At 38.6% G+C, this 25,692-nt stretch overlaps 1 protein-coding gene across 7 annotated transcripts in view; it reads left to right on the forward strand.

Annotated features, from left to right (window-relative positions):
- The first annotated feature begins 394 nt into the window (after positions 1–394).
- RIC8B (RIC8 guanine nucleotide exchange factor B) overlaps positions 395–25,692 on the forward strand; it is a 113,144-nt gene continuing 87,846 nt past the window's right edge. For all 7 annotated transcript variants that reach the window (XR_013960232.1, XR_013960233.1, XR_013960234.1 and 4 more), the window contains exons 1-2: positions 395–909; positions 10,010–10,057. Coding sequence is in view for 3 of the 7 variants with exons in the window: in XM_080662090.1 (XP_080518216.1) it covers positions 826–909; positions 10,010–10,057 (132 nt within the window). In the remaining 4 variants the exon portion in view is untranslated. The remainder of the gene's footprint in view (positions 910–10,009; positions 10,058–25,692) is intronic.

Genomic DNA, 25,692 nt, shown 5'->3' on the forward strand with positions numbered 1-25,692 from the left:
CCGAAACCGCTAAACGAAAAAAGTGGGAATTAAACCGGCTTCACAGTTCCCACCAAAGGGTGCCAGCTTCCGCGAATGGCAACCAGTCCAACCAGCCAGGGCTCCGGCAGGACAGCCAGCTCCGTAAGGAACAAAAAGGAGGCCGGGCCCACGCTCAGACCCACCCCCTAACGGTTTCTTGGCCGCTGGCCTCCGGGCCCGTGGGACTCTTGTTTCCGGCCTTCGCAGGACCACAGTTCCCAGCATGCCTTAGGAGGGAAGTCTTTCCCGCTGGATGACTACTCATCCCGGCATGCCATTCGGCACTCCAGTATATTAGATGGGATCGTGGGATGACCCCATTGCACGCAGGGAGTTGTAGTTCACTTAGCTGCCGTCTCTTAGAGGGCGGGGAAGAGCCGGGTCGTTCTCGTCAGCTGAGAAGAATGATTCATAGAGGAGGGTCAGGTGGGAACAGTTCTGTCCGAGAAAGCCCACTTAAAAGGCTGGCTTCTTCGAGGGAGGGAGAGGCAGAAAAGCAAGCAGGACCTCGGGCCTGACCCCGCTCAGGCCGCTCGGCAGGCCTCGGTCGAGTCCTGGGCCTGGTCAGGGGCGGCCGCGGGACGCTGGTTGCTGGGGGACCGGTGACGTCGCGGGGTGAAAGTTGAGGGGCGGTGACGTCGGGCCTGCCCGGGCGGAGGCTGGCGGGTTGGAGGCAGGAGGGAGGGAGGGAAGGAGGGAAGGAAGGAAGCTGGGAAGGAGCTAGCGAGCGGGGGCGCGAGGCGTTTACCTGGAGGCAGCGGCTCGGGCGCGCAGAGCGGCCGCGGCTCCCCCGCACCTGCGGCCATGGATGAGGAGCGCGCCCTGTACATCGTCCGGGCCGGCGAGGCGGGGGCTATCGAGCGGGTCCTGAGGGATTACAGCGATAAGGTAAAGAGCCCTGGCCCCAGGCTTGCGGTGTAGCACCCCCGGCCGCCCTCCGGGCTTGCACGCGCATCCCTCCCCACCCCCTCATTCCGGGGATGCGCATCGCTCTCCCCGGAAAATGTTTCCGGCTTGGACATGCGTGTTTGTGCCCCCAGCCTTTCCCATCCGTGCATCCTGCACCCCCCCTGCCCCCACTCTGGCGCCCACTCCTCTGATTCCGGCCCAGCAGCCAGTCCTGCGGTCGTTCTCCCAAGCGCGCAAGTCACACCCCCGGAATCCGTGGATGTGCGTCTGTGCCCTGTGCCCCACTCTTGGATGCATAAATGCACGCGAGGCTTCTTCACCTGTATAGCATAAAAATATTTGCTTAAACACGGACCTTGACATGCATAAAACGTTCTCAGCCACTATAGTAGTTCTTTATGTACCTGTATAGCACTGTACCGTTTTCAAGGTGTGATGTCTCATATGTGGTCTAACTTGATTCTCAGAGTGTTTATAGGGTAGATGGTATTATCCTCCCCATTTTATAGATGAGAAAACCGAGGCGCAAAGAACTGAAATCATGCCAAGGTCATGGACATATTACGTTGTAAGTGAAGGTAGAATCTAACTCTTAATAATACCTATTATTTGTATCGCATTAACAGTTTTCCCATCCCTTATCTCATTTAATCTTGACAGCAGTCCTATGAGGTTTTATCTGCGTTTTGCAACTGAGATTCTTGATTGGTTAAGTAACTTGTCCAAGGTCATGGTTGTGAGCTGGGATTCCAGCCTTGGTCTTCAGACCATTCATTGTTCTTTCCACTGTACAACTCTGCGGTAAAAAGGTATCTTGTTATAAATCCCAGCCACTTCTCTGAATCTCTCTCCTAAAACCGTTAGCTCTCCGTTGCTTATCCTTCCAGGAATTTTACATGCTCACTTCAAAAGGTAGCATACCACACTGTTATTCTTCCATTAAGAAGACTACTTTATAAGAAATGACTGACTACTCCCTCTGTGAAAACACACCCAACACCAAGTCACACCCTAGATAGAACATCTCTCTTCCTTTTATTTGCTTCCATTCATAATTTCCTCTTCTGTGTTTGCTGTTGTGCCCACCACTGCACTTTCATACACTTTGTATTATTGGGCTGCCAGTATGCCATTTCTGCCCTGGGTGGAGATCCAAAAATAATACACCTTCATTCCCGAGTAATCTTCCCAACAACACTTGGAGGAGAGTGGTGGTATTCCCATTTCACAAATAATAAAATTTAGGATAAAGTTGCCCCAATCCACACAGCCATTGAGAGGTGAGCCCAAAATTTGAATTTAGATTGTCTGACTAATGTTTCTACAGGACTATCCTGATTTCTTTGAGATGATGCATGGATTCATTTCTCTTCATATCTTAGCTCCTTCACTTTTAGATATACTTTACTGTTGCCTATTTATTTAATTTAGGAGGAATTCATTTAATGCATAGATGTACATATTGTGGAGAATATATTCATTTTATTTGATTTATAACTGCTCTCCAAAAAAAGATTTGAAGAACTGCAAAGTGATTTTCAAAAGAAATACAACAGAAACCTTGCCATTGTGTTGAATCAGTTAGTATTTACTTAGCACCTACTGTATGACACATATCTAGCAATAAAGAAAAACTTTCTCCTATAGGAAGGGAGGAGGAAAACCCTCTAACTGGATCTTATCACCACTTTTAGTATTCTTTCTCCCCTTCATGTCTAAACTAATTAGAACTCCAGATTTGCTTCCTCCAACTTACCTCTCCCTCTCCTTGATCTCCAAGTTGGTTACCACTCCTGGTCAGTACTATCAACTTAAGTTCTGGACATCTCCAGCTCCCCTTTCACACTGGGGATGTCTTTAAAGTAGTAATGTTAAATGTATGGGTTTTTTTAATCCTCACCCAAGGATATGTTTTTAATTTTTTAGAGAGAGAGAGAGAGAGAGAGAGAGAGAGAGAGAGAGAAACATCAGTTGCCTCTATTTCACACCCTGACCAGGGATCGAATCCACAACTTAGGTATGTGCCCTGGCCTGGAATCAAACGTCAACCTTTTTTGGTTTATGGAACTACGCTCCAGTCAACTGAGCCACCTGGCCAGGGCCGAATATGTATTTTTTAAAGGAGATATTACTGAAGTGTTTGGGAGGCTTGAACTTTTTGGGCCACGCCTGAAAATGCTCTGACTTGATCCAAACTGAGTCAATTAGCTTCTTCAGAAAAGAGTTCTCGTGTTTAATGCTGATTATAGTAGGGCCAGAGTGCAGAGAAAATAGCTGAATTTCACGTTGGCAGTGGGACTTTGCCCCTCAAGGAGAAAGACATTGAGGCAGATGAATAGGAAGGGGAAGTATGATTGCTGTGGTCTGGCAATAAGAATGGGGAGATGGAATTAAATTGTCCAGCTGGTTAGGATATGGAATCTGAAACTCTGAAAAAGTAGCTGGATACCATGTGCTTCGTTTTCCTTATCTGGAAAAATTTATTTAAAAAATGGTTAGCATAAGAGGTGGTTATGGGGGGGGTTGAGGAGTCTAACCAAGAAGGGAAATGAATGATATATAGAGAGAATGTAGTTCATTGTTTGGGCGATGTTCTTTATGTTACCTTATTTCTCTAATGAAGCCAGTCCTCAAAAGGAGGCAGTCAAATACAGTTGAAAGAAGGTGGAATTTGGAGTCAGATAAAGCTTGTTTCCGATCTGCCTTGTTAGCTTCACGCCTATGAATAAGGACCTGAGTCTCAGTGTCCTTATCTGTAAAACAGGAAAAATATCACCGAAGTTATTCTGAGGCTTCACTTAAATGAAGTATAATGCCAAACACTGAGCACAATGCCCCTGGAGGCATTCACTCAGGGTGATACAGTTCCAGTGATCAAGGTACTCAAGAAGTCCTGTGACCCAAGCACAGGCTCTTGAGCCAGACTGTCTGCCTGAACTCTTGATTCTCAATTTACCATCCCTGTGCCCTAGGGCAGTGGTCGGCAAACTGCGGCTCGCGAGCCACAGTTTGCCTCTCTGTTGACTAATGAGTTTGCCGACCACTGGGATAGGGGCTTAATCACAAGGAACAACAACAGCCTGTAATAATTGGAATTGAGAGTCTAGGTCAGTGGTCGGCAAACTCATTAGTCTACAGAGCGGCAAACCTCGGCTCTCGAGCCGCAGTTTGCCGACCACTGCCCTAGAGCAAGTTACTTAACTTTCCTTGCCTCAGTTTATTCTTCTGCCAAACAGGGATAATAATAGTTCCTACATGTTGTCAGGCTTAAATGAGTTATATGTGTAAAGCACTTGGAGTAGTGCCTGTCTCTAAGAACCCATAACTGTTAGTTTTTTTTTTTTTTAACAAAAAAAGGTAGGAATTAAATATGTGCCACTGAGTTGACCTAGTTGACATAAGAAAAATTGGGGAGTATACTCCAATCTTTCTCTTTTTCCTTGACCCTTGCATTTTCTGATGGGTAGCAAAATACCATGTACCGTATTTAGAGCAACAGTTACCTGTCTGGCTCTTAATTTCTACTGTGTTACAGAGACTCTAATTTCCAAGCCTTCTTGCTTTTTTCACTGATCCTGGTTATCATGGGGAGAGGGAAGATCTATTTATCCCAGAAAACAAAACAAAACATGATACTTGTCTGTTTCTCAAGGGCATAATGCAGGTTGACTCAGTATAGGAAAGTATTAAAAAAAAGTATTAAAAATATAGGAAGGGTGGTTGTTCTTTTTCCACTCTTCTCAATTCACCTGTTAACATTTATTGAGTGCCTATTATCCTAAGCACTTTCACATGTCATCACATATAATCCTCTTACATTAAAACTTAGGAGGGAGATGGAAATATTCCCTTTTGGGAGAATAGGAAATTGAGGTTCAGAAAGACAAAGTGACTATCTACGGTAGGGGTAGGGAATATCCAGCCCGCAGGCCATATAAGGCCCTCAAAATCATTTGGTCTGGCCGTGCCAAGACAGTAGGGGTGAGTTAATTAAGTGTTTCACCAAATTAGCAGGCTAATTTTTAAGTTGATAATTTTGTATGGCCCCCAAATGATGTTATAAATATTATAAGGCATTCACTTAATGTTATAAATACTCAGATGGCCCTTGAGGCACATGGCTAGATGTGCAGACCTAGTCTTCAGATTTCATTTCCACGGCTCTTTTTGCAAGGCCATGTTGGCTTTTCCATGTCTATTCTGTGTTTTTGAGCACAAAAGAGAAAGGTTTTCCAGTGCCAGTGCGACTGTTGGACCCTCATCACCTCCACTCCAGTTACAGAATGAGCTATTATGGGAAATACGTATTATGCTAGTCTAAGCTGTCCAATCTTATTCTCCTCTTTTAGGGCCTATTCTGATAAAGACTTAATAGAGAAATTGGTTGCCATCATTATGATTATCAACAAAAATAGTGGTCCAGGACCCCAAGGTACACAGTAGGATCATAGTTCTTGAATCACAGGATATTTATACTAGAAGGAGTCTCAAAGATAATTGTGTCCAACCCAACCCACTCAGTTAATAGGTGAAGAAACTGAAGCCTAGAGTCATCAACAGTAATGATAACCAGAGAGATGGTCTGGTGGCCATAGAACATACCTGGCAAATATTATCCTGTGGAGAGCTCCAACATGATTCTACATTCGAAGTATGGCATGTTTATAGCCAAATGAAAGGTAAAAGTTATGTAAGATTCAGGCAGGTAGGTCTCCAAGAGTAGTCCTCATAAGAGAGGAAAACCACACTGATAGCAGTGAGGTCTCCATTTATGTGCTAGAACAGTGGTTCTCAACCTTCCTAATGCCGCGACCCTTAATACAGTTCCTCATGTTGTGGAGACCCCCAACCATAAAATTATTTTCGTTGCTACTTCATAACTATAATTTTGCTACTGTTAATGAATCGTAATGTAAATATCTGTGTTTTCCGATGGTCTTAGGCGACCCTGCTAGCGGTTCTCAACCTCTGGGTTGCGACCCACAGGTTGAGAGTTTGCTACTGTTAATGAATCATAATGTAAATATCTGTGTTTTCCAGTGGTCTTAGGTGACCCTGCTAGCGGTTCTCAACCTCTGGGTTGCGACCCACAGGTTGAGAGCCACTGCTGTAGAGCCTAAGACCATCGGAAAACACAGATATTTACATTACGATTCATTAACAGTAGCAAAATTACAGTTTTGAAGTAGCAACGAAAATAATTTTATGGTTGGGGTCACCACAACATGAGGAACTGTATTAAAGGGTTGCTGCATTAGGAAGGTTGAGAACCACTGTGCTAGAAGAACCTGATTAATAGAGACCTAATATTGGGACAGTTTTAGAAATACAGCCTCCACATTTGAATAGGGCATATAAATATCCTGTACCATGTAAGAAGAGTTGCTTTCCACCTTGAGGTTGAGTTCTGACTCAGTTCATTCCACAGATTTTTACAGAGGAGCATTTTAGTGGGCTGTTCCTTTGTTATACCTTAGTCTTATTTCCAGATGGATTGTATAATTGAAGTTACTGGCATTTAGTTCGAGAAGTACTCTCTATTTATGAAACACAGCAACACAGACACCCTACCCCAGTTAGAGTAATTCCCTTTTATTGGTACCGTTGAAGTGTATCTTTAGAAATCTATGAAATAACTGTAGTTCCCTTACCATAAATAGTTCAGTATTTGGCCACATCATAGGCCATGCAGTGACGACAGTAGTGGCCACTTATTGAACACCTGCTATGTGCAAGGTGCTATACATAAAAGAAGGAAATTCTGACTGGTAGAAAAGTTTAGTAACTTGCTAATGAGTCCGGTGTGTCACTGAGCTGTTGTGCCTTACTAGATCTTTAAATTGAACAATGGTTTTACTCTTTAGTTTATATTTCACTTGTTGCTCCTGCTTATCTGGAAATTACGTGTATAAAGGTGAGGTGGCTAGCAGTTCTAGAAAGGCATATTTATAGCCAGAAATGTAGTTCGCTTTCCCCTTCCTTTCAGCTGTACAAAGGGGGGAGAATAAAGGTTAGAGGTACTGAATAGGGTAGGGTTGATCTAAGTTGGATAAAAGAACTCAGCCTTAAATATCTTTGGATCCAAACAAGCTTAGAAGGCTGCATTTCTGAATAGATTGGCACGTTCAAAATTCAATTTTATTGCCTCACGTACCAATATACCTTCTAATTAAATTAAACCCTCATGCTATTTAGACAGAGTTCTTGAAAGCTTTTCTTCTTCTTCTTCTTTTTTTAAGTTATAGTTTTATGACATGGTCAGCCTTGTATTTAAAAAGCAACAGAAAAATTAGTCCTTGGTACCATTCTAAATTATTACCTTAAAAATTAAATCTTCGTAGAAACTGTTAAAAATATATTTTTTTATAACTTAATGGGTTTTTTTCCCCAAAAGATATCTTTTTTTATTCCCTTACCGTAAATGCTGAAAAATATTTACAAGAACCATTATATTGGCAACTAGGTACATTTATTTAAGATAATTTATGGAATTCACATATAATGGCAAAGAATAAGCTTTCTTGGTTTGTAAGTATTTTCATTTGTATTGGATATTTACTAAGCTTCAGTTTACAAGCCTAGTCTGATGTCTGGTGCTTCTTTATCTTTTATCTAATGTTGGTTTTTACTAAAACTCGTGTCTATAAATTCCTAAGTTATAGCCTTCAGATTTACAACTTCTTCCTTCCTTCCTTTTCTTCTTGTTCATTCCTTCATTTTTTTAATTTTATTTTTAATCATCACCTGAGAATATACTTATTGATTTTTTTTCTCTTTTTGTTTTCTTAAGAGAGAGAGGAGAACGGGGAGGGGGGAGAGAGAGAGGTAGAGGGGTAGAGGTAGAGAGGTGAGAGGGAAACCTCAGTTGGAGGCCTCCTGTACATGTCCCCAACTGGGGTTTGAACCCTTAACCTAGGTATGTGCCCTGACCGGGAATCAAATCTACAATCTTTTGGTGTATGGGAGGATGCTCCAACCAACTGAGCAACACCAGCTAGGGCTCATCTTTCATTTTTAAAATTTCCCTTTTAATTATAAAAATAATATACCAAAAGTGAGTTTTGTAAAAAAAAAAAAAAAAAAATTACCAGAAATTCCACCACCCCTGTACAGTTGCTTCTATATTTGCATTGTTCAAATGCATCCATATATTTATGTAGATACTTTCATCATAGACACAGAACTATAATTTGATAGTTTCTACTTAATGCCATCATACGTTATTTGCCATGTTGTTTCAGAGCTTTTTAGCTATCTTTTTAAAATTGCAATATAATATTCCATCAGGTGGATGCACAGCAGTTTAATTAATCTCATGTTATTAGATATTCAAGGCTGTCTCTTTTCTTCTATAATAATAACACTGCAGTGAATATGTTTACATATATAATTTTTCTCTCATTCTGGGTGATTTCATTAGGGTAAGTTCTTGGGAGTAGAAGTTCTGGGTCAAAGGGAATGAATATTTTTATGGTTTCCAATATGTGTTGCCAAATCACTTTCTCTTTTAAAGTTTGTGTCAGTTTACACTGCTGCCAGCAATATCATTGATGACCATTTCCCAGAGAGCTTTGTGTCTTCAGTCTTGCTTTCCTTTGATCTGGTCTGTAAGCTACTGCCCAAACTATTCCAGCATGCTCTACTGTTCACATTTTTTTCAGAGTCTTCTGCTGGATGCCTGCTACCTATCTTACAGTTTAGGTGTAAATTTTAAAATCCAGCCCCTACCACCTGACATAATTCATTTTAATTTATGGTATGGTTTGCATACCATATAAGAAGCAGTCTCTTTTACCTCTAAGTCCTCCCTCTCACCATTTCTTATATTCAGAACTTCTGCTCTGTCAACATTTCTTCTCCATCTCATAAATTTAATTTCAAAAATTTCTTCTTCTACAAAGCTGTCAATACAGAACCCCTCTGTAATGATGATATCTTCAGTACTCAGTGTACTTAACTCCTGGTGGGTTGCCAGTAAATGTTTTGTTAGTATGGCCAGTGAGGGAATACAAAGGAAAGGCAGAGAGATGTTCACTGGAGACTTTTTTTAAAGGAAAGCTTAGGATTCATAAAAGCACTTGGTTCTTCTGACTAAAACTTGAGAGGAGAATGAGGAATTTTGTGCTCTAGTTTTTGGGTAACATCACTCTTTCTGTGACAGTAGATAAGTCAGCTTACTCCATCATCTATTTTAGCTACAGAGTGGAAAATACAGTGTTCCCGCCAGTCATTTTAGGAGTCATGACACTCTCTTCTCTTTCGGTTATTTTCCCCCTCAATATCATTGGCATCACCATCATTATAACCCTGTTTACTGTTTAGTATGTGCCAGTCATTGAGATGGTGAGTTATATGCCATAGCTGTTTTAACCCTCATAGCAGCTCTGTGAATTAGGTACCCCCTCTTTTCACATGAGAAATTCAGTTATGGAGAGTTTGTTTCTTACTGAACTAACTAGTAAGTGATGGAGCCATAATATTAAACCCTCATTCTTACAGAATATTTGTCTGAATATTCTCTTCCCTATCTATAATTATCCGATGATTACTTATTACATATGATAAAGAAAGTACAAACTCCTCAGCAACATTGGAAGGACCTTTCAAATCTCTATCCAATCTACTTTTCCATTCTCAACTTTCTTTACTCCTCCCCCACTCCCCAACATTTGTGCTTTCACTCTGACAGAGCTGCTATTTCACAAATATATCATACTGTTTCACACATCTGAGCCTTTGTTTCTATTCCTGCAGTGCTTTCCATTTCTTCCTGGCAAACTTCTATTCATACCCCAAAGTCCAGTTCAAATCCTCTACCCTGCCTGCAGAGCATTCCAGATTTCCCTGGGCAGCGTTAGAGGCTTGGCACTCGGTGCTCCTTGGTATATATTTCTGCTGTAGACTTTTTTATACTTCTTAAGATTATTTGCTTGCATGCCTATCTCTCTTTAATAAGAAAAGTGAGATATGATATGGGGAAGGCAAAATTTTTCAGAGACATTATATATTTTTAAACATAGCCCAAATTAAAATTCTTTGTATTTAAATGACATTGTTTTCCTTTTTTTCCCTCCCTCAGCATAGGGCTACTTTCAAATTTGAACCAACAGATGAAGATAAAAGAAAGGTAAGCCTTAGTGTTACTGTGTGTGTGTGTGTGTATGTTTCATTCATGGACTTTCTAAACAGTGGACTTGTTTTCATCTGATGGTTATTTAGTTTTCAGTTTCCCTCCAATCTTTTTTTTAGGAACTCTGAGAAGAAAGCAAGTGCCAGGTTTAGTACATGCAACTCTATCCTGCTCCATCCCCATAGGACCATTATACTTGGATAAATTAGAGCAATGGGAAGGGTTCATTTAATGGCAGGACAGCAGGCTGCCCAAAATGTTTTGCTAATATTGTAAAGCTTGGTTTTGGGTTTAGCTTTGGGAAAACAGCTGTTCATACTGCTGCCCCTTAGCCACATATTGTTCCCTGTCTGACATTTATTTATGTTGCAGCAATTGTCTAAGTCACTTCAGGGGCATAGATGCAAGTGGAATCAAGAGACTCACCAATAGAGGAATTATAAGAGAAGGTGCATCAGAGATATGACCATGTAATGTGTATTTCCCTGTTGGGTTGCTTATACTTGCTTTACTTAGTTGATGAGAGCATGATGCATCATTCTGTGTGTTTTGCTGGTCTGCGTACATCTATCCTTGGTCTCATACATGCGAAGACCAGATAAGAGAGCATGACTGAATCAGTGCAAACCTATCACTGCTACTGGAAAAATAGCTTAAATCTCTTGCTTTCTTGGTCATGCCTTGAAATCAAACTTCTATTCACCTCCACCTCCAAAATACAATGTCTATGTCCTGCTCATTTTACCTCTTATGATTTCTTGAGTCCATTCTCTCCTTTAACCCCTGCCCTAATTCCAGCTTTCATCTGGATTACTGCACCAGTTTCCTGCTCTTTCTTTTTCCAGTTATGTGCCCTTCCAGCCCATTGTCCATAAATCTAGAACAACAATCTGATCGTGTTACTCCCAGCCTTTAAAACCCTCGAGTGATTTTTTTTGCCTATAAAAGTTCAAGCTTCTAAACATGACATCCTAGATGCTTAGTGACCTGATCTCTGCCTACTTTTGCAGCTTCCTTCTGTGCTCTAACAATATGAAATATTTCCAGTTACATACCCCCCTTTCTGTTTCTTGTTTTCTACCTTTACATATGTTGTTTTCTACCTGGTTCATCCCATGGGTCTCCAGGGCACATCCTTTAGGGAGCCTCCTCTGGCATTCCTGTTAAGGTGAAGTATCCCTTTTCAGTATTTCCGTAAAATTCTAGGTAAATCTCTACCACTATGCTTATCCATTGTCTCAAATATGTATCCTTATTAGACCCTGATGACAGCTACTATTATTTATCCTTATGTCTTTGACAGCTAGAGTGTCCTGCATATTGTAGGCACTCAAAAACTAGTATTGAATGAGTGATATGGAATATAAACTTTGGAAGTTAAAGATTGAACTCTGATTTTCTTGTGGATCTGAACAGTGTAAATAAGATGAGAATACCTTTTAGAACTGGGGTTCTCAACCAGGAATGTGCTATTTGGGGAACTTTTTGATGATAGGCCTGCTCAGATCTGACCCTCTATCTACTGAGTCAGAATTTGAGGGGTGGAATCCAGGCATGTGTATTTTTACAGATAGTCTTCAGGAAACAAGTACTTGCACATTTGGTGGGAATACAAAATGGCACAATTCCTGTGGAACAGAAACTGGCAGTATCTACCGAAATTACAGATGCAGTTTGCCCTTTGACCAGACAGTGCCACTTTTAGAAATCTGTTTTGTAGATAGGTTGAACTCAAGTAAACTAAGTTATTCAATGAAGCATTGTACCTGGTAGTAAAAGATTGGAAACAACCAAGTGTCCAGCAATTAGGGAATATTTGAGGAAACGAGGTTATATCTACATAGTGGAATACTATGATATGATGGGGGTGAGAGACAGACCATTATGTGCTAATCAGAGAGAGGGTTAAGTGAAAGAAAAGCATGTTGTTAACAAGACATACTCATAATAGGTATTCAGATTAGGAAGACAAGTGCTATTCAATTAATTTAGTTGGGAGCATCCATAATACATCTAGATTTGTGGTCCCTTGGAAATCTGGCGCTAGAATTTTTGGTAGTGCTTTTACTGGCCAAAGTAAATATGCCCTAGCTGGTTTTGCTCGGTGGTTGGAGTGTCGTCCCATGGACTTAAGGGTATTGGGTTCAATTCCCAGTCAAGGGCATGTCCCTTGGTTGCAGGCTTAATCCTGGCCCGAGTCAGGGCAAATACAGGAGGCAACCAGTTGATGTGTCCCTCACACATTGATGTCTCTCTCTCTCTCTCTCCACCCTCCTCACGCCCTTCCATTCTCTCTAAAAATCAATGGAAAAATATCCTCGGATGAGGATTAAAAATAAAAATAAAAGTAAATACATTAAGACAGAGATCCCCTTATTTCATATAAGTTTCAGTTGAGGGGGAAAAATTCCCACACAGTTATTAATAAAGCATGTTTATTTCCTATATTATAGTAGCAAAACCTAACATTTTCGAAGTATTGTGTTTACTGCCTTTTAGATCATTGGAGATGGTAACTACTGTACTGGTGTTATTTTTAGTTCTAGTGTGCAGATTTCTGCTTCCTAGGAGTTCTGATATAAACAACTGTCATTAGGGACCTAGTTAGGTAATCTTTATTAACGGAAAAACATTGGCAAACAAAAACACTTCAGTCTCCAGTGGTTAAAACCATTAGTGATTCTTTCATGCCTAAGGCTCTAAAAAGAGTTTGAAATCATAACTGTTGGACTGCTTCTAAAGGATCTACATCCTAACAGTTTTTTAAGTTCTCAGTGCCGAAAGACACAGAATAGTAGGCAAATCTCCACATTAAACCCAGACTGAAAATAAGAGGAATTCAAATTACCATTCAAATTGCTTTGCTACCCCAGTTCTCTTTTTCTCTTTCTTAAACATGTCTCTGGAGTCTACATACAGTAGCTCCTTGGTAACTGCAGCACCCCTTTTGATAAACTACAGGTGCTGTCTCTAAAAAACACAACACCTTTCTTATGTAAAAGCTTTGTGACAACTTAGAAATAAATGTAAGGGAACAGAGCCTTTCAAAAAATAAAAGTTATACTGAGATTTTTAGGAAATAGCTATAGACCCAATTTCTAACACTCATGTAGTATTTTGCATGTTTACAAAGATTTGCTTTGTAATAGTAATGCACTAATGCTATAAGTATGGCAAGAGTGTCAACATCCCTATTTTATTGATATGAAAACTGCGGCTCACACTAACAAGCTTGCTGAAACTCAGGTAACTAGTAAGTAGTGGAGCCTCATATAGAGAACAGGTTTTCTGACTATTGCAGCTCTTTCACTGCTCAGTGCTCCCACTCATTATCACTTGAGGTGTATTTCATAAGGTTTGAAATTATGGCTCAAAACCTTGTTTTATCTCTTATTTCATATCTTGAGACACCATTTAAGCAACTAGACTTAAATTGGAAGATAACAAAGGAAATTACTAACTAGGAGTACTTAAATTTTCCCAAATAAAGTAAAGTCAGTTACAACTGCTAATGCTTTGTGCATATATGCAAATAGTTTCAGGTGCATGGGGATCATTATACATTTGGATGTAAGCACCTGTGCTTACTGAAGCATTTGCTTTACATTTGCTATCTAAATTGGTAGACTATGATTTTCTGCCAGCACATAAACAAATATATCATGCAAATATGTAGGATGGGGATGTATGAATAATCTGAAAATTTGCATTGAAGAAATGAAAGCTCTTATATTGGTTTCTGAAACACACTGATCTCAAGACCAATAGAGTACTACATAATTTCAATAAATGTTGAAAAATACGTGTCACAAAATGAGCAAAAGAATTATAGCTCTTTCACCTGTAAGATGAGAATATAACTAGATAAAATGTGGAAAACTTCAGTTGTTTTTATGATAAATCTTTGTGTATATTAATTTTCCTCAAAAGAATTAAGTTAAAAATAGCCAAATTGTAAGCATTTCTTTTATTACCTTCAAACTCACATAGGTAAGCCAGATTTCTGAGAAGGCAGAGAGTAATTGCTGAGCTGAGAATTCTTTGAGGACAAGCATGCATTTGCTTACTTTGTATTTTCATCCCCCAGCACTGCATGTGGCACAAAATAGGCACCTACAGTATAAATACCTGTGAAATGAGTGAAGGGAACTTGGAAATTGAGTGGAGACCAGAATTCTTATGACATGCACATATTGTTTGGTGTTGAGTTTGTTTTTTCTTAACTATACAGCAGGATCTCAAGCACATCTCATAATGTTGTTTACTGAAAAAGCAGGATACAAGAGTATTCATACAGTGTAATAAAAGCTATACAAAGAAAAATGATTACAAGAAAATTCACAAAATGGTGACTATTTGAATATTATTACTGTGGATGATATTTTTCTTTCCTGGTCTGTAATTTAAACTTTTTTATTATAGGAGATTATAATGTTATAAAAATATGATAATATAATAGGAGATTATAATTTTATAAAATATGATAATATAATATGTAACATGTGTTATATATTATGTTACATATTATATTCTTTTATATAATGTGATTGGAGGCATAAGCAAAGACCAGTACTTCTTTTTAAAATATATTTTTATTGATTTCAGAGAGGGAGAGAGAGAAAAACATCCATGAGAGAGAATCATGGATCGGCTGCCTCCTGCAAGTCCCCCACTGGGGACTGAGCCCACAACCTGGGCATGTGCCCTTGACAGGAATCAAACCTGGGAACTTTCAGTTCGCAGGCCGATGCTCTATCCACTGAGCCAAACTGGCTAGGGCAAGACCAATACATTTTTTAAAAAAATATTTATTTTCTCTAAAATTGAGCCTTGTTGATTATCTTACACATTCCTTTTAGAGGAACATAAACATGCCACATTTAGAGATAGTATCACCTATAGAATCAGTTTATGGAATGAAATAAATTTATATGAACACAGAGTTCCATGTTTGAAATATTTATTTTCTTTTAACTTTTCCTGCCAGACGTGCCATATTAGTGGAGATATCTGAAGTCCACAAGTCTTTTTTCAGTAATTTCTATATTCCAGGTCCTGTGTTAGGCTTTGGTTCGTAAGTTGCTTATGGTGTTGGTTTGGCACTTTCTTAGCTACAGGTGCATATGGAGGATTACCACTGTGAATTACAGAATGAATTGATAAATTTTCATATTAGATCACCCCATGGAAAATGTGCCAACATAGAAACATTAATCCTATAGTGTGGGTCCATGCTTAGAAATAACTTGAGGCATGGATGTTGGATATGAAAGCCTTTTACACTTATTTTAGTCATTTGAAGTTCTTGTTCAACTCTAATTTTCGCTAAAACAAATGAGCTTTGTAAGCCTTGCAAATTTGACTCAAATTTTATTTGGCATCTTTAACTTGGGGAATATTTTGATACATGATGCAATCACAGTTCTCATTTAGAAACTAGTACTTTAAAGATAATCATTAAAAAACAAAAACAAAAACCTGGCCAGAGTGGCTTAGTTGGTTGAGCATCGTCCTGTACACCAAGAGATTGCTGATTCGATTCCCAGTCAGGACACATACCTGGGTTGCAGGTTTGGTCCCCAGTTGGGGCACATGTGGAAGGCAACTGATCAATATTTCTCACATCGATGTTTCTCTCTCTCTCTCTCTCTCTCTCTCTCTCTCTCTCTCTCTCTCTCTCTCTCTCTCTCTCAATTTTGACATTGAAAAGTGCAATAAAGTACAATAACTGAAATAGAATTCACCAAAAGGGCTGAGCATTAGATTCACACTGGTGGAAGAAAGAATAAGCAAACTTGAAGATAGATCAATAGTGAGTATACAAGGTAAAGAACAGAGAAAAAGTATTTGAAGAAATAATGGCTGAAAACTTGCCAAAAGTGAAATGTTTTCCCTCTGTGGAACTCAGCAGTGCCTTTTCTCCCCCCCACCCCTTTCCCATCAGGCTGTTACCTTTGCCTTTCTCCTAAGCTCCAAGGGCCCTTTCACTTGTGTAATTGTTCCCTGAGCCTACGCAGTGCAGCTGGCTCACTTTTACTACCTCTATAACTTTGTAAATAAACTTTCTCTGTAATGTGAAAAAAAAAATACACAAAAACTTGACAAATTTATTGGAAAACAACATCCAAGAAGCTCAATAATGTCTGAGTAGGATATACTCAAAGAAATCTAAAAACAGATATAGCATAATAAAAATGTTGAAAACCAAAGACAAGGAGAAAATCCTGAAAGCAGCAAAAGAAAAATGACTTGCCACTTACAATAGTACCTCAGTAAGATACACAGCTGATTTCTCATCAGAAATGTAGGCTAGAGGCAGTGGGATAACATATTTAAGGAGTTCAAAGGAAAAAACCTCAACCAAGAAACCTATATCCAGCAGAGTGCTCTTTTGACAATAAAAACACCAGATAAATGAAAAAACTGAAATAATTTGTTCAAGACCCACCTTATATGAAGTACTAAAAGTTTTTCAGACTGAAAGTGACTACAAACAGCAATTTGAACCCACACAAAGAGCACTGGTAGAGGTCATTGTAAAATGTAACTATAAAAGACAATTTAAGTGCATATTTCTTTTCCTTTCTTAACTGATTTTAAAAACGTTTGTATAAAACAATATGTATATAATTTATTGAGCCAGTAACATATAGAAATGTCTTATATTTGCTAAAAATAGCACAAAGGTAACTGAGACCAAACCTATTAGATACAGGATGTGACTCCAGATAAGAACTCGAATCCTCAAGAATACAAGAGAACCAGAAATGGTAAATAATATAACAAAAGCTATCAGTATATATAGTTGCTCTCCTTTCTCCAAAGTCTTTGAAAGATAAAATTATATAAAGTAATAATTATAATGTATTGTTGGACTCTAAACACTTTATAGATATATATAACATTAATGCCACAGAAAGGAAAGGAGTAGCATCCTATAGCAGTAACAACATTTATATATCTCACTGGAATTAAGTTAATATAAACCTGGAGCTGATTCTGATAAGATGTATACGCTAAGTAAACCCCAGAGCAACAACTAAGGAAATAACGTAGAGAACTATAAAACATGGTTGAAAGAAATTAAAGAGCTAAATAAATGGAAAAACATCCCATGTTCATGGATTGGAAGACTTACTATAGCTAAGGTGGCTGTACTTTCCATGTTGATCTACAGATTTAGTGCATCACCTTTTAGAATCCTGGGTAGCTTCTCCCGCCCACCCCCCTTACCCGAGGATATTTTTCCATTGATTTTTAGAGAGTGGGAGAGAGAGGAGAAGACAGAAATATAGATGTGAGAGAAACACATCAATTGGTTGCCTCTTGTACACGCCCCGACCAGGGCTGGGGCTGGGGAGGAGCCTGCAACCGAGTTACGTGCCCTTGACTGGAATCGAACCTGGGATCCTTCAGTCCACAGGCCAACGCTCTATCCACTGATCCAAACGAGCTAGGGCCTGGGTAGCTTCTTTGTAGAAATTGACAAGCCAATTCTGAGATTCATATGGAATTGCATCGAATGCAGAATAGCCAAAATAGCCTCGAAAAAAACAAACTTGGAGAACTCAGGATTTCCAATTTCAAAACTTACTATAAAGCAACAATAATCAAGACAGTGTGGTATTTCCATGAGGATAGATAAATATAAATTATATATACATATCAAAGGAATAGTATTAAGAGTCCGGAAATGAACTTGTGTCTATGAGCAACGAATTTTTGACAAGAGTGACAAGACCATTCAATAGGGGGAAAGCGTTGTCTTTTAACAAATGGTGCCGGGACAACTATACTAGTATAGCCACATATAAAGGAATGTAGTTGAACCTTTATTTCACATCAAAAATTAACTCAAAAGGAATTAGACCCAAATATAGAGCTAAAGCCCTAAAACTCAGAAGAAAACATAGGGCTAAATTTTCATGGCCATGGATTCTTAGATAAGACAACAAAAGCACAAGCAGCAAAAGAAGAAACAGATAAACTGGACTTCATTAAAGTTGATTTTTGTGCTTCAAGGGCCCTTATCAAGAAAGTGAAAAGACAGCCCACAGAGTGACAGACAGTATCTGACAAGACACTTGTATCCAGATTCTAGAAGATAGAATTTAATAGAAAGACAACCCATTTTAAAAATGGGCAAAGGATCTGAATAGAAGTTTTTCCAAAGAAGATACACAAATGACCAATAAATATGAAAAGATATTCAACATCATTGATTATCAGGGAAATGCAAATCAAAACCACAATGAAATACTATTTTGCACTTACTGGTATAGCTAGAATAAAAAAGTCAGAAAGTAAGTTGACAAGGATGTGGGGAAATTAGAACCCTCATGTTATTGGTGGGAATGTAAAGTGGTGCAGCCACTTTGAAAAATAGTCTGGCAGTTTCTAGAGTTACCATATGACCCAGCAATTGCACTCTTTAAGTATCTACCCCAAAGAAATGAAGATAAGTGTCCACACAAAAATATACACAGCAGCATTATTTATAATAGCCAAAAGATGGAAACAACTCATATAACCATCAACTTGTGAATGGATTAAAAAATGTGTCATATCCATATAATGGAATATTATCTATCCACAAAAAAAGAGTAACTGATAAGTGCTACAGTGTGTATGAGCCTTGGAAAAATGCTAAGTGAAAGAAGCCAGACAAAAGGCCACATAATGTATGATTTCATTCATACGAATGTCTAAAATAGGAGATCTGTAGTGACTGGAAGTAGGTTAGTGGTTGCCCAGGGGCTCTAGGGAAAAGGGAATTGGGGAGTTACCACTAACGGCCATTGGATTTCTTTTTGGGATGATGAGAATGTTCTAAAATCAGGTGGTTGCACAAACTTTATGATATGTGAATTATATCAATACAGTGGTTATTAAATATTAGCAAGTAACATATACTACATGCCCATCATCACTCCAAGCACTGTATGAATATTATCACATTTAATCCTCACAACAAGGCTCAAAGTAGGTACTATTATTTTTATAGATGAGGAAACTAAGGCACACAGAAATTACAGTAAGTCCTACTTAACATCACCTACAGAGTCTGTGACTTTAAGTAAAAAGATGTATAACAAAGTCAATTTTACCATAGGTTAATTGTTATAAATAATATTTAAGTTCCTATGGCATCTCATCAACATTCTAATAAAATGACATAATTCAAGGAGCTGCTGTACTTGCCTAAACTAGTGTAGTGGGAGGCCATGATTCAAGCCTACACAGTCTGGCTCTACATCCAGTGTGCTACACCATACTGCCATTCATTAATAATTGAATTGTTGTATAACATGTGAATCAATTCTATTCATTTTCTGATTTTAGGCACCCAAAATTTGATACTTGATGTGTGGCATAAAGAGAGCTTTGACGTTGAACTAATTTATCAGCATTAACAGGAAACAGAAGAGCATGCTTTGCAGTGTGACTGGATAGGATAACTAGTGAGGATATCTAGTGTCAGCTCTCCCCCTAAGCAGGATAGTACTTGACATACAGGAGTCAGACATGCTGAAGACTTCTGTTCTTTTCTTTTTAGGTTCCTCAGATTATATTTTGACCAAAAATGTGAAGTTTCTTTTTCTCAGCAGTTAGCTCTTTTCTTCTTTACAAAGTTTGATCACATACTAAGGAAAGTGGAGAACTTGTACATCTTTACTTAAAAACTCTTAGGGACCTGAGAGAGTTCTTGGCTGACCAGACATTTCCATTGTTCCAAACATCCCCATTTATAAATGAAGAACAGAGAGGCTGACTTACCCATGGTCACAATTAATGAGTGGAAAAGGTGGGATTCAAATCAGGTCCTCTGTCTCCTTTTCTGCCTTCAGTCATCATCTTTGCAGGGTTCTTCCTCAGGGAACTCACACTGCAGTAAGGGACCCAGAATACCTTACAGCACAGTGGTTCTTCCTAAGGTATCTCACACTCTGACTGAAGAATTCATTATGGGAAGCTCACAACTTGTTAGAACGCTTGTACTTTATATGAACTCTACATCTGCTTTGGTTGACCCTCCCACTTTGCCCATATCCCTCTCTGCCTCTGCCTTTTCCCACCATTTGACTTGTCTTCCTACTTCCTTGCTGCCACGCTATCTCTGTCTTTACTCCCTCCGCCCCCACTTATTGCCCAACACTCAACATTTATCAAGAAGCTTTTTCTGGCTAAATTCCCTATAATTAATTTCTTCAGTATTTTAATACACAGTTTAAATTGCTATACATATACATTACTTACTAATTTAACATATGTTCAGTCTCTAATATTATAAATAACTTGAGTCATGTGCTCTTAACCCAATAGACTTCTTGTCACTTGGTTAGAATTTATTTCTCTTGATTAATTTGCATGTACTTGAATTTTAAACTGGGAGTTTTGTACATATCCTCTGTATTGGTTATGTGCATAGGTGTATGGCCAGGCTTTGTCATCATCCCAGAGAAAGACAGGTCCTGTAAACCTCCAAATATCATGCCATCTCTTCTACAGTCCCCATAATAATGATAATTGTGTTTGTTGAACACTAATAAGTCAAATGCTGAGCCAGATTTTATATATCATTTAATCCTCATAGAGTCTTGTAAGATAGGTGCTGTGTACACAAGTGCTCAATAATGGACATTCTAGATTCTAAATGGATATTATAGAATCCATAAAATTACAGTGTTATATTCATAACATCAGTGCTTTCCCTTCTCAAGTGGCTTTGCCTTTAAAAGGCAAATACAGATAAAAACTTCCTAACCATATTAAGCCTGTGTAGAGTATGTCTGTTAATATTTCTTGATTTGTTTGTCCATCTGGCCATCTTTATAATATAACTAGAGGCCTAATGCATGAAATTTGTGCATGGGTAGGGTCCCTAGGCCTGCCAGGCGATCAGGACTAATCTGTGGGGCGACTGGTGGGGCGAACGGGGGGCCCTGCTGGTACCCGCCTTGGCCAGCCTGGTGCCACTCGCTCGCTGACCCCACCCCCTGATTGTGCTGCCGGACCAGCAGGATGATCAGGTTTCGGGGGGGCACTGGCACCTGCCTTGGCTGGCCTGGGGTCTGTGGGCTGGGGGCAGCTCCTGCGTTGAGTGTCTGCCCCCTGGTGGTCAGTGCATGCCATAGTAACCGGCTGTTCGGTCGATTTGCATATTAGGCTTTTATTATATAGGATGTTCATTAGCCTCTCTTCTATGCCAAAGCAGTATGCTAGAGAGTTTTTAATATATCATCTCATTTAATATTTATAAGATTTAGATCTTACCCCTGTTTTTAGAGGTAAGGAATTGAGGCACAGGTGTTTTAAAGAAATGCCCAAGATCATATAGCCATAAGGGGCAAAGCTAGTGTTTAAACCCAGCTGCTTTCTTTACTTCAATTGTACTGTTTCCCAATAAGTAACATATAAGATGCCTAATGCCCTACAATATATGTTCTCTCAGATGGTATCTATATTAAGTAATTATAGTAACCCTGTGAAATGATATATTTTTGTCTTACACATGAGAAAATTCAGCTTCAGATTAAGTAAATCAGTTCAGAAAATAGAACTAGGGACTAGAAAGAACCCAAATAATCTCTTTTTGTGCTTTTTCTGCTATGCCTTTGAAAAACCTCTAAAATATTAGAACTGTCTCATTGAAACAACTTACCTTCCCTCTTGTTTCTGTTCCTGGCTATCTTAGTCTGCTCAGGCTGTAATAACAAAATACCATAGACTGAGTAGCTTAAACAACAGAAATTTATTTTTCACAGTATTGGAGACTAGGAAGTCCAAAATCAAGGTTTTGGCAAGGTTCATTCTGAGGCCTCTTCTCTTAGGGGGGCTGTCGTTTCACTCTGTGATTACATGACTTATTGGTGCAGGGAGGGGAGAGTGTGAGTGAGCCAACCCTCTGGTGCCTCTTCTTATAAGTGCACTAATTCCATTGGACAAGGGCCCCACCATTATGATCTCATCTAACACTAATTACCTTCCAAAAGCCCCATCTCTAAATACTATCACATTAGAGGTTAGGGCTTAAAAATATGAATTTAGGGGGGACACACATTCAGTCAATAACAACAGTTTACAATCAGTTATTACATGCCTAGAATACTAAAGCTGAGAACAAGGGATTATGAGATAGAGTAACTAGTTCACAAGGGATTATGAGATAGAGTAACTAGTTCATAGTGAATAAGTGTTGGGTGGGGGTAGATGGCATTGGAGACAAAGTAAGGAAATTCCAAAGAGACTGTATGTAGAAAGTCTTCGATACATTGAAAAAGAAATAAAGGCAAAGGGCTATAGAAGGCAGTGAGACCGGGATCTATATCAGCCACCAAGATATAAAGTATATGTTGTGACAGAGCATCCATCTTCCAGCCTTGTTAATATACTACATAATCAAACTATAGCTTGTGCTAAGAATTCACTAAAGATTAAATGAGATAATGTTTTATTATTTGGTAAATTCTAATATGCAACAAATGATGGTGCTTCTATATTTGTCCATATATTATCTTAAAATACTTAAATATGTTGTGCATAGGTAGTGGGAAGAAGGGCTTTCTGAAAAATAAAGACTCCTGCTTAAGCAATAAGAGAAGTGGAGTTGGCTGGTACTATATTTGAAGAGAAATAAAAAGTTTTGGCATGCCCATTTCTGCCTTCAGTCAAGAAAAAAAGGGCAAATGATTGGTTTTGTAAGCTTTCATTTATACCTAAGCTGTTTCCCCCTCTTTTTTGGGGGGGGGGGCAGGGAGAGAGAGGGAGAAACGTTGATTTATTGTTCCACTTATTTATGCATTCATTGGTTGCTTCTTGATTGTGTCCTGACCGTGATTGAACCTGCAATCTTGGCATATCAGGATGATGCAGACCTACCTGGCCAGGACCTTTATTCCCATCTATTAATGAAGTCTTGATGATGCAACATGTATTTCTCAGGATTACTAATTAGCAAAGAAACTTGAGTGAAACGTATAATTGTTGTTACTCTGGACTGGCTTTTCAGTCTTTACCAAGATTACCATGATATAGAACAGGGGTGGGGAATGTCCAGCCCACGGGCCATATAAGGCCCACAAAATTATTTGGTTTGGCCCTGCCAATACATTAGGGGTGAGTTAATTAAGTATTTGACCAAATACAGTAGGCTAATTTTTAAGTTGATAATTTTGTATGACCCTTGAATGATGTTATAAATATCTAAATGGCCCTTGGCAGAGAAAGGTCCCCCACCCCTGATATAGAACATAGCTTGGAGGACTGTATTACTGAAAGATGTACGTGTGCAAGAAGGGAAGCCAGAGATGACATTTAGGAAGTGACCTAAAACCTTTCACAAGGGCAGTATCCATTAAATAAAAAGTGAGAATTACCGGAAGTGTAAGGAATAATATTAAGCTATATGTAACTGGACACAGCTGCATGAGTATTCATTTAGAAAATCTCATCTTTAGCTTTTTATAAAGGAATTCCAATTTTGACCTCTAGAATTCTCTTTTATTCAGAGTACATTTTAGAATTCTGACAGTAAGTCATTAACTAATATTTTTGTAAAATACAATTTTTAAAATAGGTCTGTCTTGTGGGACTGACAACATTGTTCCAACTGTTAATTATAGTAAGCTTATTTTAGAATTTAATACCTCTCTTTGTTGTGTGTGCACACACACTCTCACACACTCACATGTGCAGTACACAGAGGGCAAAAGTTTAGAACTATCAGATTTAGGTGGCTGACCTTCAGCTTCAGTTAAGACTAAAATTAGATTCCTGTGGAATATATATCCAATGACATCCATCAGAGGACAGTGTAGGCATAACCTTGAGAATCCAGGGAGGCATGATCCAAGGGATCCTGCTTTAACTACAAAATTCCTTAGATACCTGACTTTTTATCTTAAAATTTTGTGTGACTTTTTGTATGGTGATTTGTAATACATTTGTTTATTTTAATGTAGAAATTCTTCCCCACTCCTACCCCAATAAATCTTTTAATAAAATAGAGGTTAAAGAAGATGCACCCGGATTGTCTTGTGACTTTAAGTATTCCTGGATCTCTGCCACATCTCCCAGTTGAATATGCACTGTCTATTTTAAGATCGGGGTCCTATCCCATCACTATATGAGTACTGTTAATGGAGTAAGAGCATAAATCAAGTTGTATCTAACATTGTAGACATATTGGGCCAAAAAAGGAAAGTCAAAGTCCATTTTTAATAAAGAAAAAGTGGCAACTGTAAGGATAGATATTTCATACCACTATAATAGAAGAACAGAAACATTAAGAACAAACAAAAAAGAAACCTCAATAAGTAGAACCATGTTTAATGACTTAGTCTATTTAAGGAGGAAAAAAAAATCAGTTTTAAATAATGCCTTTCACAGGCCTAGCTTAACCCAGAATTGCTTTTAATGTTGGAACATCCATTTTGCTTTACTTCTTATAAATCATCAGATACCAGTAGAATGAAGAGAGTCAAATAAGAATTTGAGTCCCCTTTCCCATTGTATCTTTCTGTGCTACCTTAAGCAAATCACTTAACCACTCTGGGAGTCAGTTTTCATATCTGTAAAATAAAAGAAATATCCCATAGTTCTGAGTGTGTTTTTAGGTATCTTTTCCCCCCCATGGTATATCTAAGAATCTTCAATGTTTTAATAAACCTTATATGTTTCCCAGACTTGTTCTTCCATAAAACCCATTTTTTAATAGAGTCTTTTGCCCTGCTAGTGCTCATTAATATTAAATAGTCACTATAGTCCCATCTAACTCTTAACATTCTGATTCTGGAAATTATACTCATTTTGTTTGGCTCCTAAGTTCTTTCCTGGCATGTAGTTTTCGTAGGATTACTGCCGAATTGAACTCAGTGCCTGTGCTCTGTATATACCCTGTCCCTCTCTCCAGCTTGAACTGGAAAGTTCTTGCATTTTCCTGTTTCTTAAAATTAAAACAGACATTAGTCCTTGTCTTTTGCAATATTCTCTTTCTCTATTCACTGTTGTTTCACTTGATTACTCAGTTAATGGCCCATTTTTATTCTAAATTAATCTGTGAACCTTCACCTGAATTTTACCAACTAATAGTAAATACTTGAAAACCTCAGCTTATTAAATTGTTTTGATAAACACTGATGTTGGAGAGAAAACTAGATGTCAAATCTACCTGTAGGCTTATTATTTCAATCAGAAAAACAGCTTCCTTCAAAATAGTGTTATTGGCTGAGATCTTTAATTATAGGTCTATTTTGAAGAAGTGGCGTTAGAAGAAGTTTAAGTTTAAAAAAATTTGGCTCTCAAAAGAAATGTCAATCGTTGTACTGTTGATATTTGGCTCTGCTGATGAATGAGTTTGCCGACCACTGTTCTAGGGCAACACATACACATTATCTCATTTAATTCCCCAACAACACTGTGAAGTAGATGCTGTCATTTTATAGATTAGGAATTTAAAGAAGTTGACTCATTTGTTCAAAGTCTTACAACTAAACTTGTAGGACCTGGGAATTAAACTCAACTTTAATGATCTAGTGAATGTCAGGACAAAATACGCCCTAGCATTCAGTGCTTCAAAGATGTCACACTTCGCATGTATGTGTGTTAAGTATTTACTCAACGTATTTGATTGC

Source organism: Plecotus auritus, assembly GCF_963455305.1.
Source record: "Plecotus auritus genome assembly, chromosome: 3".
Taxonomy (NCBI): Eukaryota; Metazoa; Chordata; class Mammalia; order Chiroptera; family Vespertilionidae; genus Plecotus; species Plecotus auritus.